Below are 17,377 nucleotides of genomic sequence, written 5' to 3'. Positions count from 1 at the left end.
ATTCCACTGAAAAGATGTTCTTTTGATTTACACTACCACCGACTGTAGTGGGTGTAGTCGTTCTTTTCGCCGAATGTTTATCGTCAATTTTTGGTTTTTTAATATTGAGGTTCCAAAATATTAATTGAAAATGGACAAAAAAAAGTATTATTGCATTGAACTTATACACAAACCTACGCAACACAACACAGCTTAATTTCTTTTTTATCGGTCTTTTGTCTATTGCATTCGGTGTACCATGGCCCCCACATCCTGAAACGGGCCCTCTGGCTAGGATATTTGACTGGCCCCCTACCTACCGCCAAGATTAAAGGCAGTGTGAAACACTACATTAACATTTTTCAAATTGTGTTTTAGTTCAAATTAAGGGTACTTATACAGTGAATTATTAGCGATTTTAATAAATTTACTTTAATAATGGAGCTGTCGAGTATCGACACATAATAATCAGAAAATATATTGCACAATTATATAATTTTAAATGTTCATGGCCATGAAGTATAATAGCTTTTTTTTTACTATTAAAGCCAATTTATGATGTGTGTTTATCTCACTTATCTGGTCAACCTGATACGCCGGGCTCCCAAGCTAGAGCCCTGTCAGCCCTCTACAGCCATGACCTACACCATTTTGGAATTCGGATGGACACCGAGAATTTTTTGACAGTTCCATTAGGGATTGGGTTTATTAATGTTTCGAAATTTTTGTGTTAGAAATTAAAATCTAAGAATTTTTTCTAAAATGGGTGCTGAAAAATTACAAATCATTTTTTGCCGTGCTTTTATTTGTCTAAGCCTAAGGTATAGTTTATTGGCTTTCAATTTCAATGTTTAAAATCATTCTGATATTTTTTATCTTTGGTGGGTGCCAGGGCCCCTTGCCCCCCCCCCCTGGGTGCGCCACTGATCACTAACAATAAAAGTAACTAAATAATTAATTGTTATAACTACAATAAAGGCGGAAAGGCTGCATATTTCAGACATATTTCTCACAATGAGAAGTATGATTTACTCTCTTAATCAGAATGTAGAGAAAACTAGAGAGAAACAAAGATGTGGAAGAAAATTCTCTTTTATAGGTACGTACACGTTCGATGATAGGGAGATGCATCGCAATTTGTTCACCAACCTTCAATAGAAGAATGTACCAGAAAGAAGAAGAAGGCTGTGTTAAAAAAAAACTAATATAATGGAAGGTTAAGCAGCTACGGAATAGGATACTCTAACTTACTCGTTTATCCTGGGTGATATAAACATGGCCCCCACAAGGTGGGGCTGACAGGGCTCTAATATGAGGGCCCATGTTCAGATGTGGAAAGTCGACCAGTGGGTCTATTCTATACTTATCGAACACTAAATTGATAAATAATATCAAACTTAGGGTAGGTTTGTATCAAAATATTAGCACTTATTGTAACAATTACACGAAGCTGGTTTTTATTGTTGCAATAGGTGCGATATGTTAACAGCAGCAAGATATGTGCTGTTAAAATATAGCACTTATTGCAACAATAAAAACCAACTTCGTGTAATTGTTACAATAAGTGCTAATATTTTGATAGAAACCTACCCTCAGTTTGATATTATTTATCACTTTATCACTTTAGCGGTCGATAAGCATAGAATAGACCCACAGATAAGTGTCAAATTGACTCTAAAAGTTAAAAAAAAAAGTCGCTTGCAGCGTCATTTTATTTCAATAATTATAATACTTATTTAAAAATATGTCGTTGTACGATGTATTTTTTAATTATTTGCCGTTACTCGACAACTCCATAATTCAAATGAGTTTAGGTACATATTAAAAAAAAAACAAGAAATCGCTAAAAATACACCTTAATTTTACCGCCTAAGTACACCATTTGGAAAACGCTACTGCAGAGGGTCACAATGTCTTTAGGTCCGTTTCAGACACCGGTGTCGCGCTCGATATAATATAGGAGGCCCTTGTATTCGTGCATAATTTTGCGTTATAAATGAGAACATAAAACTGGCTACGATAATGAATACAAGTGTATCGGTGGCTTGAGAATGTAGCGGCTGACGGAAACGTGTACCGGACACGCGTTGACTCATTATCTCTGGGGCGTTTATAAACATAATACAAAGGCTCCTTTATTCGAATAAAAAGGCATCCTTATTATATACGAGCGCGACACCGGTGTCCCGTCTGAAACGGGCCTTACTCTTAGTAATATGTAGAGGGGCCGCTAAACATCCTTGCCTGGGGCCCCGCTCGGGTGTGGAAGCTATGGGTATCAATTATCAATATGATAGTAAAATAACGAACACGCACTTAATAAAAGTATCTCCTAGCTTTTCTTTATCGTGAATTATATATTAAGTATATAAAGGTTTTATTGCCCGTCATTTCCATCATATTTTTTTATAATATAATATATTGATGAAACATGTGGGTATAATTTACCGGTGTTTATATATAATATGCTATACATACTGTTTCAATTGTTTCAATATTTTTCAACTGTACACACAACTGTCTAAACATACTATTATTAGTATTTCCACGTTACAAAATGTATAAAATAAAACTAAATCTTGACAAACACTGTCACCGATACGGTTTGCACCAAGGATTACAATCCCGGGCGGAATTTTTGATTCCGGGATTTCGGTGTTAGTCTCTGAATATCCACAATCCTAAACATGCCAATTTTACGATGTACATTATTCAGTATTTGCACCAAAAATAAATAGATATCTTGGCGTATCAGAAAAAATGGGTAGGTACTTATATATAAATAAAATGAAGTTATGAAAATGGAGAAAATACCTATAAGTTATGTAAATAAAATACATAGTAATGGATATTAGTTGAAAAAGTGCTCTTACGGTGAAGTAAAAACTAATTAATTGACTCTTAATATCAGTAATGAGGGTGCCAAGTGTAATCTAAATAATATATACATAAAGAAATAATGCAGATTTTAAAGAAAACACTGTAATTGAGGTAGGTAGTTAATTAACATTTATTACACGATAAAAAATATAAATCTAATCAAAATAATTTAAAAAAGAAAAAAGAAAAAAGATGATGTATTTTAAACAATTGAGACTTGTGGTCTCGGTTCGTAGCTACAGTGGATTAAAACAAATTTTAAATATACCTACGTATTTACTTATCTGAACTCATTCGTCCTTTACGAACTGACTCGCACACAAACTCGTCTCGTCTGTAACATGTCGAATACGTCGATGTGAGGTCATCGTTTCACAAAATACACGTTGCCAAATGGAGCTCCGCACAATGATGGAATACGGCTTTTTAGTTTGAAAAAAAACATCTAGTGCTGCTCGGGCGGTGAGTCGAAGCCGCCAGTATACATACTGAATACGCACACGCTACGAATTGATCATTCCGACACAGGCTCGCCGGTCGCCGCATCCCATACATATCCACGTTTCGAGAGGTTACGCGCGACTGTCGCTAGGTGCCTATGTGTGCGGTATTCAAATGCAACATCGGAGCGACGTTCCCAGACGGTTTTATTTATGGCTGTACGGCAGTCGAGACGAGTTTAGGTATGCGAACCAGCTATACTACTCGATGCTAAAAATCGGAACTGAAAGTTGAAGATGAAACCGCACAAGTGTGGATTATTGTGTCATATGCGCCATTTAATCTTTATTTTTGGTTCCATATTGGTCGAAAAAAAATTCTTTCAAATAATATTCATAGATATCTATTGAAATATATATATATATATATATATATTATCACTTCATATAAGTTATATTTATTTGGTTAACGAAACTAATCTGTGGAATCCCGGAACATCTGTATCGAGAAATCGATTAAGATCACTTGCCAACCCTAACCTTGCACTGACAGCTTGTCCAATATTCAAATTTTTATAATAAGGAACTCAAATTTTACGAAATATATTTTTAGTTGTAACACGTCATCTTCTCTAAGTGAGGTTGTGTGTTGTAATTTTTAGTATTTTAGGCATTATTTAAGACAATAGTTTATAATATAGCGTAAAAATCAACATGGAGATCAAGGTAACATCTAATAATAACATAATAACACGTGTACTAATTTTATTATGATAATAAATGCAGAAACTCATGGCTGTATATATTATAACATAATAGGAAGACACTATCTTTCTAGGAAGTTATATTCTTGTTATCACAATATGTTCATGTATTTTTATTGCACCTACCTAGATTATGTGGTTGCAACTTGCAATCATAATAATATCTACCGTAAAATTGATTTACGTCTAATATTATCATATATTTATTGAAAAAAATAGTTCGGAAATAGTTTATTAAACACATAACATATCCCAGTATTACTATTAAATATCGGTTTAAAAAACAGGTAAATATTGTAAATGTTTATACAATATTATATTGAACTTAAGTATGAAAAAAACATGATTTAAAAGTGTAACTTATTTACTGATTATAATCTGTTTTACACAGTGAAGTGGATCATTGTAAACTTAATAATCTGTGGCGTGCGATACTTGTATATTATAGATAGCAAATACTTTGCAGATGTGGATAGTGGATCTAAAATGTATTAATTATTAGTATTCTTTTGTGGTGTTAACCGTCAATATTCATGATGGAAAAGCATTGAATTAATAATTGAATAAAACTCAGTTTTTAGTAAGTACTAATAAATTCTACTAGGTATTTTATTTAAATATAAATAGAAACCGGTTTAGTCCGCTTGATAATGTCAATTTTAAAAAGGGAAAATATGTTGTAACCACTAAAAACTGCATTTTATTTAATTATTGATTAATTAATTACATTTATAATTTCAACACTTACTCCGATGAGTAATGACGACCATTATTTTAATAATGAAAGCAGCTTCTGAAGAATAATAATAGTAATTGCATTGTAAACTTATGAATTCGGATGAATATTGTTGAAAAATGTACGTTAGGTACAGTATTGTAGGAAGGGTGTATGTTAATATAAATTCACGGTCGTTTATTTAAAAAAAGCATTGGTGTACAAACGATTGTCCAGGACTCGAAATGGACCGGAAAGCACCAGAGCGCCGTTCCGGTTCTCGAAATCAGCAAAGTTATCGCTCCGTCTCGTGGAAATATTAATTTGACCGTCTGAGATAGATAAGCCACAATAACAAAATTTCTAACACACTTATTTTATAAAATATACATACAATTAGATAACTATGTTAATATTTTCGAAAAATTATGTAGCACTCGGTTCGTAAAATTTTATATTTCGAGCGCTGCGATTGTCACATAAAAACATAGTGCAATGTGTGCTTGAGAAAAATGAATTATACCTATATAAGTAAGTACATTGCAATAAGGGTGCATATGGCAAATTTACGCTCATGTCATGCGAACGTGTCCACTTTATTATTTAGAATATTGTTGAAAGCAGTGTCCGCTAGTAACTCAATGGGAAAATCACATCACCGTGAGATTTAATAGTTTTTGCATAAAACAAGACATAGTTGGAGGGGCGCCAAACGAGAGAAAGCGATGCAAGTACAATAGTCGACAATTAATAGCAGTTGTAGGCAATAATGATTAAATTAGCCCTGCCTAATTTCTGCGCATGAGAAAAAATCGTATATGCGCATATTCATAGTTAAATAGTTCCACTATCGAAGTAGGACACAACAGCGTGAAAATACTTATATATTAATAATTTTTTTACTAGGTATTTAAGTGGGTACCTACTTAATTTTTTATTTACTATAATACATATTATATACGTGATTGTGATTTGTGATAATTTTATATTTTATTTTCAGGGGTTGTTAACCGTTGTGGCGTTGTGGTTTTCAACGATTTCTGTCAGCGATGGCGCGTCTCCAAAGACTATGACTAGTTTGGCAACATTGTCGGCGGCCGAGGCGAAATTATTTTTCGACTCTTTTGATACGATTGTTTCAGATTGCGATGGTAAGCTATATTCAATAATAGTTACAAAATATAATAACGGTTTTTTGTCTGTAAATTTTTTTCGTAAAAATACATAATACTGTGCATGTATAATAAATACGTTATTCTACGTTTTCTATATATATATTTACTGATTGAATTCAATTGAATGAAAACCTAGCTATTAACGTAATATAACCAGCGCTTGAAATGGACCGGAACGCACCGGAGCGCAGCTCCTATTCGTGAAATCCTCGAAATTATCTTGTTATTAATACAATTAATTGAATTGCCTACGAAACTTGTTTGAAGTAAACTGAAAAAATGTTCTGAATAAACGAAAATGTGTATGATATTAAGTAAATCTTGATTTTTGTCTGTTGTGCCGACAATATTATGTCTTAATCTTGCATGCTATGACTTCAAAGGGCTATCCTATTTGACCATCTGAGCTTGGCAGGTATATTTTTATATAATACATAATAATAATAAATGGTTACATGTAAGTTGTACGTATGCAGTTCATCGTGGGACACTTATTCGTGCGCCGCAGTACGTGAAACATGAGTTCGTTTAACATTATATCAAATGACGAGTTCTTCGTTGAACATTTCACCGTGTAATACATTTGTACGTATCTTACATAATGCGGCGATAGTTTGCAAATAGTATTGTTCCAATTAGATTAACCCTAACCTAACCTAACCTAGTAAAGACATCTCCACATGTTGTAGCATACGTACAAATATACTCCACAGTGAAATGTTCAACGAAGAACTCGCCATTTGATTAAATGTTAGACGAACTCATGTTTCACGTACTGCGGCACACGAATAAGTGTCCTGCGGTGAATTGTTTATGTACAAATTTCCGGATGTGAATATTTTCGGAAAATTGTTGAGTGAGAAAATTGTTAAGTCTTCCATTTCGAGAGCTGAATATAACTGTATCATTGCGTAAGAAAACTATTGACCATTGTAATAATCTTATTATATAATTTAATATATTAGTAAGTTATACTCCACTCTTCATGCTTATTTCAACAATTATTATATTATGTACAAGACCGGTTTCGTACATTCATGTGGCTAATAGGTACCCCATCTCGATTTTTATCTTTCACTTATAAAGCGATTTCCTCTAGTGCAGTCGTATTAAACGTTAGATTTCACTGACTTATATTTTAATTGAATGTTTCGAAATTTCATCACTGGATGTCTAAAATAATGCATACCTATCACATTGTCCAGTGACGTCCCTAGGCAAAGTGCTGCCCTTAAACAGACTTAAAATGCTGTCCCATTTCATTTTTAGTTTCAAATTGTCTGCAAATTCATTAGGTACCTACTTACCAATCTTATTATTTATTACACACACAATTACACCAAAAAGTCTTTAGAGAATTTCCACGAAACCTACAGTCAAAAATCGATGGTTTTAGCTATGTGAAGCTCTTTTTGGCGCTGACAGGTTCGGCGGCACTCTTCTGATTTTTTTTTTGCCTGGAAGATAAATCACCATTGTATATATATGTACAATATGTAGTACTTAAGTACAATACAACAATAATTATGTTGTCAGGATTTTTTATGCTTCGATTATTTTTTAAACTAAGATGTCGATATGCACTTTATAATGAAGCGATGGCATCGTTTCCTACATGGAAAACCGCCACTGTTCTTAAAAGTAATCATATTTCACCCTTATATGCCACTCTTTATATTGTTCCACCCCGAAGCAACGCATGACCTATGTACCCCCACGGGACGTCACTGATATTGCCACTATGTAAGAGTTATTCAAAACTTTCGCCTTTGCGCCTTGGAGTACCGTGATTATTTCCAGGGTACACCACCAGATATTCAAAAAATTTCATGATTCCAAGTTATCCTACATGAATGTACCTAATAGGATTTTAGGTACCTACCTATCTGGAACCTCGAGGCATTACATGGTTTGGACGCCTCCTTCCTAAAATGATACCTATACGATAAACTAACATTGAGTGTTACAAATACAGCAACAGTTATATGTATTGTTAAAATGCTTTGATTGATTTTTACACACACATATTGTCAAAAATATTTTAAAGATCTTCATACTTTCTGATCTAGCGAATGCCTCACCTGCTTCATGGAAACCAGCTACTGCTTCAAGTCGCTGATTCAGGATCACAGTGGTAGATTCATATTCTTCGTTGGCTGTTTAACACAATTTCAACACACAATAATGCTCTTCTCATAATAGCTGTGTGTAGTTTGTTTACAAAATTCAACTAGCTACTCATAATTTTTGTTTTTTTTTTCAGGTGTATTGTGGAATCGACAACCAATACCGGATGTACCCGAAGTAATAGCAAAATTAAAAGCGATGGGAAAGAAATTTCATTTTCTTTCAAATAACAGTGCCAAATCAATGGCGTTTGCGAAATCTCAATTTAAAAACATTGGCATTGATTTAGATGAAGTAATAAAACATATTATATTATATCTTATATAAATGTATAATCCTTTTTTATGTTATATACTTACTGCGATTTTAACATCACATATACATATAATTATTATTGTTACATTATAGTTATACTTTACATATGTGAATCGTGCTACTGACTTCTGCGGCTGCTCATTTTCATTTGTCTTTATGCAATGTGTTTGGGTCCATAGCATCACGCCAATGGGCTTTTTTTTAGAACTATTAATAACCATGTCCTTGCTTTTTCGTACAAGGTGGTTGTTAGTAATTTTGAACAATCACAAACACCCAGGCTTTGAGAAAAACACATAAATATTGTGTGTTCTGACCGGGAATCGAACCCAGAAACTTTCTGGTGGAAGGCAAGCGCCTTACGCACTGCACCACGAGAGCCGCCCAAGCCAATGGGTTGAACCAGGGAACACAATAATTAATATTCTGTGGGTTGAACGAATAGCTGATAGCTATTGTTTGTAACAAGTGTGTAAATACACTACCTATCAAATGCAATCTCAAAATTACAAGTTCTAAGTGGACAGTAACAGTTGGTGGAATTTTATCTCGACCTAATAAATTTAATGTACGAGTATCACCATAATATTATTATGTATATTATAGTATCGTCATTACTTTCAGAAAGATTTGGTGCATCCAGTATTGGTCATGATTGACTATTTAAAGAACAATAATTTCAATAAGAAGGTTTACCTTATTGGTACACAACCTATTGTAGACCAATTCGAGGCTGCCGGTATTGAATGTGTTCAAGGGGTAAGTGCAAATAACCATAATATAATATTTTTTCTTGTCAATAAATGGAAAATATGCCAAGTAACTAAAAAGCTTCTAGTTTCACGGGAGTGTTTGCTACTTTACAAATTATTAAGGGCCCACATGCACCACGTAGGTCAAAATGGAGATTTTATGGTATTTTCAGAGCATATGCCTGGACATTCCTTAAGCGTTGTAGATAATCTATTTATATAATTTTAAAGCCTTATTATCCTTTATATTTATTTTAAACATTTGATGACTTCATAAAGTATTTTTATTGCATAAAATAGTATTCTTTTAAACCTCTCGATCCAATGTTTTAGAATATAGTCATATTTAAGTACATCCATGTGCAGTGGTGTTAAGTTTTTTTATATTTATTAATTTTTAAACGCATTTATAAAACCATTAGTAAAATTGTTTACTATTTAAATAATAGAAATATTTACGATAAAAATTATATCTGTGATCCCAAATTTGACAAGAATTAGGCATTTTATTATTCAAAAAATGGGCACGAATAACACATTTGAAGATAATTATAAAGACACTGATTATAAGCTATATCTTTGACCATTCAAATGTGATAAAATATCCTACGAATAATGATTGTTTTATTTTGACCTAAGAATAAGGTAGTATTTTTTTGAAATACGCCATTTATATTGGTTTTAATATATCGACTTTTGAAAGAATGATTGCAAGATAAAAAGAACTTTTTATATACAACGTTTTTTAAATTTTCTGTTGAATCATATAAATTGACTTGACTAGCTTAAACGAACAAAAAAAATTGTACTTGATAGAAAAAATACTGAAATGTCATATTGATTTCCATAGTAACGCACGTATATATTAATATCATAATTTAGTTGCTAGGAACCACTTAGCAACTCTCCGAAATAACTTTTCATACAAAACAGAATTAACTGAAAATGAAATCAAATCTACTTAAAGATGACTAAAAGTATTAAAAATGCATTGGCATCGTGTTCTGATATATTATTCTAAAAGTTTCAAATGTCTAGCTAGTCGGGAAGTTAGTTTAAAATCGATTGAAAGATTTGTACCGGACAAACAACCACCGGAAAAATATGAATACGAGCTAAGAAAAACGTTGTAAAAAAGGACGTTTCACACAAATCAAATTTTACAGGAGGCACACAAACGTTTTTGTTATGGTTTTCGGTCAAAGTAAAAATACAAAATTTGCATAACTTTGAAGTGCATGATAATTAATATTTTTGGTTTTTTTATCCCTAATCTGATATTGAGTTAATTAAAAAAACAACATGATGGTTAAGTTGTTTTTCCCACGTCAAGTCCTTCTTTTTTTAATTACTAGCTAAATTTAGATAATAAATCGGCATTTGCAGCTTACATCCTTTGGATACGTGTATGTAAACGACAATCGTGTACCTACAACATTATTGTGCAATAAAACCTATTTTGAAAAGAGGGTTACACCCTTTTTCCTTTCTACAGTACTTAACCAACGTGGCGTTGTAAGAAATAATGAGTAATATAATTTTCCCACTAACTGAATAAAAACCAAATTCATAATTTTTGGCAAGCTATTCAACATGGTTGTTTTTTTTAATAATAATAAATATTTTTTTCACACAGATCAATGACCACTCTTACAATATGGAAGACTTTGTTAAGAACGTCACCATGTCTGATGAAGATATCGGTGCTGTTGTCGTCGATGTGGACTTAAAAGTTAATTACTATAAATTGAGTAGAGCTATATCTCTTCTCAAGAATCCTGATATTATGTACATGATTACCGGAGAGGATAGAATCTTTAAACCAATTGATGAGTTGACATTACCAGGTAATCTTCATGTAATATCTAGGTGCCACTAACAATGTAATGACCCTGAAAAAATTAATTCAATTAGAAGTTTTTGATAACTGTCAATACCTAACGCTTTACTTAGGCCCTCCCTATTCAATTGCATGCATTTTGATAATAGAAGGAAGATATTGTGATGAACACAGCATTTTTAATTTAAATACTTTTGTAATGTCATGAAGCGTAAATTTGACCTACTACTTAACGAATGTATTTATTCAATTGTTTGGATACCTATTATGTTGGCACACATATATGTTTTTTTCTAAAATTCAAATGGTGAATAGAGATAACCGCATTGACTCCATTGAATTCTTGACTGGACAAGGTGGCTTCGCTGGCAGGCTCTTTGGACTTAGTCTTGTTACCCGTTCAACATGTCCATGTGGCGGAGAAATAGGTACAAGATGCAACCACATACTCTGGGAATATTCTAAAATGTGTACGGAAAGGGTAGAGCTACTCAAGTCGGTTCAACCAGCTGTTGGGCCCATCGGACCGTCCGACCTGATAGCCACAAAGTTCAATTTTGTTGCATTTTGAAAATTTACGGCGTCGTACTGCCAACGTGAAGATCGGCAGTTTTGTATTATCATTTGTTACTTACTACAATTTTTAATATTGCCTCTACATGCTTATCTCTCCCATGGGTACTCTTAACAAGACATGTAAATTCAGTCAAAGCACATCTGTGTGTAAGGCGACCTCAGTCTTGGGTAACAGCTCCTAATATATTCCCAGTCATAAAAAAATGATGATTCACATCAAAACGTAGGGTCCCGTGATATGCCCGATTAAGACCGGGTGTGGTTTGGTCAGTGACGTCCCGTGGGGGTAGGCAGATTGAGCGTCGCTTGGGTCGGCAGTTACTCGAAGAGCGGCAGATCGAAGAAAATCATTTGGAATATATAGAAATAGCTACCTTAACTTAGTACCTAATAATGAAAATATCTTTCCATTAAAAAAAAATCATCTCACTGGTTTTACCGGGTTCGCGATATCTAGTTTAATTCCGTTGCCCTTCGACGTCCTTGGTGATCAGAAACGACATGTGCAATTTGCGAATAATTAATCTAATATCTTGTTAGTAATGTATTCATACATCACATTTCTTAGGATATTGGACTCATGATTGAGCATTGACAAGCGCTGCTTCCCTTCTCCTTCCATCTGGAGTAATCTTTCGCTGATCGTGTTGCTCAGTTACCTATTGTTAATTCAGTCGCTTTTTTGATAGTATCTCTCTATATGGAAGGCCTTCGCATCCTCCTACCTTCGACGCCATCAAACATCACTCTTCTCAGGCTTCTCGGAGGAAGAATTGAAGAATGCGTCTTTTTCAGTTGGTCAAGAAGAGTTTTTGATGCCAAGGTCTTCCAGTACAGATGTATTTGTGCCAAGCCATCCTTGGAATGTGGAGCATCCTCCGCCAGCGCCACATCTTAAACGCGTTAATCCTCTTCCTATCGGATTCTCTTAACGTAACATTTTCATTTAATTACAGGTGTGGGATATTTCGTGAAAATGATAACTGAAATATCCGGCAGAGAACCGATGTTGTTTGGAAAACCTTCGCCACATTTGAAGCCAATTATATTCAAGCAGTTCAACATAACCGACCCCCAACGGACTATTTTCTTTGGAGACTTGTAAGCAACATTAAAGATTTTTATCCTTCCTATAATTCAGTGGTTAACTTTCAAAACTGGACATGTCCCATATATGCCGAAAATGAGTTATTATCGGAATATCATTCTATAACCTCATACACACTTTGTTGACTTTCAAAAATAGCCACAAAACACCAATTTCATATTGAAAAGAGGTTTCAAAAAGTAGGTTGACGTTCATATAGGGACACGTCCAACGTTGCTGACATTCGAAATGAGACATGTCACTTTCAGCTAATGGCGGGACTGTATTGAGTCACCTGACCAAGTATGTTGTCATACAATCTGACAGTTTGGTTTTTGTCGCGTGCATGTTTTCGCTCTGTGTTTTTATTTGAAAAGTTCATTTATCTCTGACGAGTGAATAGTGGACATATCCAGTTTTGAAAAATAACCACTGAATTATTTATAGTGACTAAGTCGACATTCCACCGAGGATTATTAACAGTCAATTAAAATTGTATGCAATATTACTACCTACATAAAACTAAGTGTACCTACCTACAACCAAACTAACCTAACAAACAAACAAACCCTATATACTCGTAACTTTAAATACTTATAAGCTATCAGTTTCAAAACATAAAAAGAGAATATACTTACCTATTTATAGGTACTGCGTCCTTCTTTAGAACAGCGTATTATTATATTATGTTAACTCTAACAGAATACTCATCACCATCAAGGTCACTGAGCATAGCATCTAGATTCTAGGTGTAGATTTTGGCATTGTGGATGTATTATTTTTCAACAAAATAACAATAATATTCCTGAAGTGAATGCAAAACCATGTCAGTGTTTTCATTGTCTCCTTTTCGCCATTCGTTGTCTTCACTGGAATGAAGCAATAGAAGAGATCCGGGAACTCTGGGGAATCCATCCAGTAAATTGGTAGCGTCTCATAACAACAAGAGCAGATATTGAAGTACTACCTAGGTACATGAACTGTACACCCGACTGACTGAACCAGATGGGCAAACATCTCGAATAAAATGTATACTAATTATATATGTTACGAATTGGGGTGAAATTTTAGAGCTCACTAGTCCAATGTCATTTTCTAAGAGCGCGATGCAAAACCATACTTAGGCGCGTAAGGTCTTAAGATACGCGCTTAATTTTAAGGGGCCGATTTAGACGACTTAAGTTCAGTGAGAAACACATATTATATTCTTATTAGAACGCATAAGTGGAAGAGAAAAAGAAAATGTGACGTGTTTTCCTTGTCAAAACGGCTGCTTAACGTCAACGGTTCTGCATCGCGCTCTAAGTTCAGTGAGAAAAACATAATATATTAGAACGCTTAAGCAGTGGCGTCCCGGGGTAGGCAGATTGAACATTGCTTGGGGGCGGCAATTACTCGAAGGGCGGCAAATCGAGGAGAATCATTAGGTGTATATAAAAATAGGTACCTTAACTTAGTAATAACGGGCATATATTTCTATTAAAAGATTGAGCTCACTGATTGGAAACAAAATGTATTAATTAACATAAAAGGTTTAACAGGCCTGATTTTTTTTGTCGGTTTCGCGATGTCTAGTTTACCTATTTTGTTCTTGAACGTCACATCTTTGATGACTAGCAATGACACGTACATATTTGCGAATTATATTTGAATTATAGGTATGTACATACTGACCTAATTAATTTATCCAAATATGTTTGCCAGTTATTCGCGAGTTTTGAAAGTTGTCAGGTGTATATTTAAATGTATCTGAAACCATGAACATGCAATATTGTCTGTTGAAGTAGAGATGGCATTTAAATTAGATTTAGTGGTAGGTATATATATTGTTAGTAATGTATCCATATAACACATTTCTTAGATATTGGAGTCATGAAAGGATGATAAAAAAATACTGTATAAAAAATGGTGCGGCATTTTGTCTAGGGACGTCACTGCGCTTAAGTGGAAGAGAGATAGAACATTTAACCTATTTCTTAATATTATTCATGTTAGAACTGCTACCTAACGTCGACAACTCTGCATTACGCTCTGAAATACGTTGGTACCTATTTTATGTTCCAGGCTAATACAAGACATGGGTATCGGGTCTGTGTGCGGATTTCAGAAGATGTTTGTTCTTTCTGGGAGCGATACTTTAAAGATGGCAGAGATTGTAGTCGACCCAGCGTACAAACCTGACTATTGGATTAAATCCCTCGGTCACCTCAAGGGTGTTATCGAGTTAGCCGAACAACAATCATAGTGAATTAATACTCTAGTCTAGAACAATTTTTTAAAAAATGTATACCAAATGCCATGTAACTATATAGTAATATTTATTATTTTGACTTATCAGTGAATTACATAATAATTATATCTGCCCTTTGGAGCACAAAGTAATTTGTCCAGTTTATTTCTGTAGTCCACCATTTTTACGGAAAAATTACTTTCAGATTAAATGATGAATTTCTATTTAATAAAAATCACTATATAATATAATTGCATACACAGAGATAGGCATATGAAACTGCTCTCAGGACAGGAGAATAATACAATTAATGACTTCCTTGAAAATCTTGAGATGAAAAATACTGAGATGAATGGAAAGACAGGATGACATCCTTTCATTTGAATTTGGTCTAGGCCAGTGGTCGACAAACCGCGGCTCTCGAGCCAAATGCGGCTCTTTGGCCTCTTGAATGCGGCTCTGCCACAAATGCCAAAGCAAAATGAAGCAAAGAAAAACGGATGACGAAAACCGTTAATTTAAAGTTTAATGGACCGAGACTTTCGCGTTTATTCGAAGCTTAAATGGCCTATCAACCTATATTATTTGTCGGAAAAAATTGGCGCATAACACGAAATCAAATTTGGAGCGACACTTTAACTAAACATGCGTCATTTAGCACTAAATATGCGATGCAAGGAAGAAAGCAGTTGAGGAACTTTAGAAGAGTCAAGAAAAATCAAGTTTTGTATTTAATTACAGAATACAATCTTCCAACAATGTTAACGTTGCATTTTTTTGTGGTTAGTAAAGAGATTTCTAAGAGAGGAAATCAAGAGTACCTACATTGAGAAGTCGTCTTATTGATGAGAACCTGGAACCGTGCTTAAAATTAAAAACATTAACATACAACCTGACTTACCCAAACTCTTCAAGGATATGCAAGGCCGTTATTCACATTGAGAGTCAGTTATTGTTATGATTTAATTATATGGATACCTTACTGACAATTTCATTTGTATCAATAAATAAGATCATTATTAAGTGTGATATCAAGTTTTATTCAGTGTACCTATAGTTTAATTATTAAGACTTAAATCTTTAACTAAAGTTTATTAAGTTAATAAACAGTATAAGTACATAATATATAATTTCAGTTGAATAAATTTGGCTCTCAAAAGAAATCTCGATCGTTGTATTGTTGATATTTGGCTATGTTAATGAGTTTGCCGACCGCTGGTCTAGGCCAATGATGCACATACCGCGGCCCAAAATAACAAGTAGGTACTTCATCACCAATATATAACTATTAAAATTAAAATAATAAAATGTAGGTAAGTACATATTTCTCGTCTTCCTAGTACTTATAATATTATATCATTATTTTTCGACTTTACCCACTGCGGCCCGTGATTATTTAGAAAATGGATAAGTTGGCCCGCCCTTCTTTCAAATATGTTAGGCACCACTGGTCTAGGGATTAGGGTCTCCAATAATACATACCTAGTTAATTATATTTTTCAAAATTAGGCACCCTCTCCAATTTGGCTCTTCGGGCACTATCATACGATAATATGTCTGGATCGTAAGTGCTAGCTAGAAACAGTGGTCGAGCGGGCGGCGGGGCGGCATCCCTGCACCGCGATTTCCTAACTATCGACTCGTGTGGCACCAGACGACATGACGTAATTGTGACGTCAGCCCAATACACGCTCTAGGCATGCCGCCCGCGCGCAGTGCCCACCGTAGATATTATTACGATGAAACACTTATATGTGTATGGTGACAATGAATAGCGCAGCTGTCGGAGTAGCGTTATATTCTCGAGCGCTATTATCACTCCGGTAGTACGTCACAATGACGTCATGTCGACCGGGCAGCTAGCACTCGCAAGTTCTAACATCGGGCCCCTGTGCGCAATTCAAACGTATAAACGTGTGTGGAATCTTCGTAGACAATGTCTTTTTTAGGACATTTCACACACGGTTTTACGTTTGAGTTTCACGCGCCGCTACCGCCCCGCTGCCCGCGCGTTCATTCTGTCAATTTATTGATTGCTGTAAAACTATTTGACTTATAATATTAGTGATATTAGTTAAAATGTATTTTGCTAAGACATTATTTTTTGATTATCCAGATCGTCGATTATCCAGCTTGCACTATAATAATAATATTATTAATTATTATGACGTGTAAAGAGGTGTCCCCTCACCGGTATGTGAAAAATATTCGAAATTTGCAATTCGGTTGAAAAATAGGTTTACTTACAAAGAGGAGTCCAATCTCTTTGTTTACTTACTATTTTTTAACTTAACTATCCGAATTTGTCATACCGAGTAGGTACCTAGTTTCATTACAAATTAGTCCGGATAATAATTGAGGTAAATTAGTAACTTTACGGCTAGAATACTGTTGCATGAATAAGGATAATATAGCCAGAAATCATATTTTTTAATGTCCTTACTCTCAGCTTCTAAGATTCAATAAAAAATATTTGAATATAAATTTGAAACCTTCT

The 17,377-nt window shown here is 34.3% G+C and overlaps 1 protein-coding gene across 1 annotated transcript; it reads left to right on the top strand.

Annotated features, from left to right (window-relative positions):
• Nucleotides 1–3,910: 3,910 nt before the first annotated feature.
• Nucleotides 3,911–15,032, top strand: LOC147064155 (uncharacterized). The gene is made up of 7 exons (XM_085958646.1): nt 3,911–4,025; nt 5,779–5,929; nt 8,217–8,374; nt 9,020–9,154; nt 10,784–10,994; nt 12,520–12,664; nt 14,715–15,032. The coding sequence occupies exons 1-7, from the start codon at nt 4,014–4,016 to the stop codon at nt 14,893–14,895; spliced, it is 993 nt and encodes a 330-aa protein (XP_085814772.1). The 5' UTR covers nt 3,911–4,013; the 3' UTR covers nt 14,896–15,032.
• Nucleotides 15,033–17,377: the final 2,345 nt, after the last annotated feature.

The sequence above is a fragment of the Rhyacophila brunnea genome, unplaced genomic scaffold, assembly GCF_057557595.1.
Source record: "Rhyacophila brunnea isolate RB1 unplaced genomic scaffold, BYU_Rbru_1.0 scaffold_8, whole genome shotgun sequence".
Classification (NCBI taxonomy): domain Eukaryota; kingdom Metazoa; phylum Arthropoda; class Insecta; order Trichoptera; family Rhyacophilidae; genus Rhyacophila; species Rhyacophila brunnea.
The sequence above is the reverse complement of the archived record's forward strand: the minus strand, read 5'-3'. Positions and strand labels throughout refer to the sequence as shown.

Bases quoted from the DNA above. Each gene is read 5' to 3' on its own strand.
- LOC147064155 (XM_085958646.1), top strand. The intron at 8,375-9,019 runs GTAATAAAACAT...CATTACTTTCAG, and splicing joins TTGGCATTGATTTAGATGAA to AAAGATTTGGTGCATCCAGT. The intron at 9,155-10,783 runs GTAAGTGCAAAT...TTTTTCACACAG, and splicing joins GTATTGAATGTGTTCAAGGG to ATCAATGACCACTCTTACAA.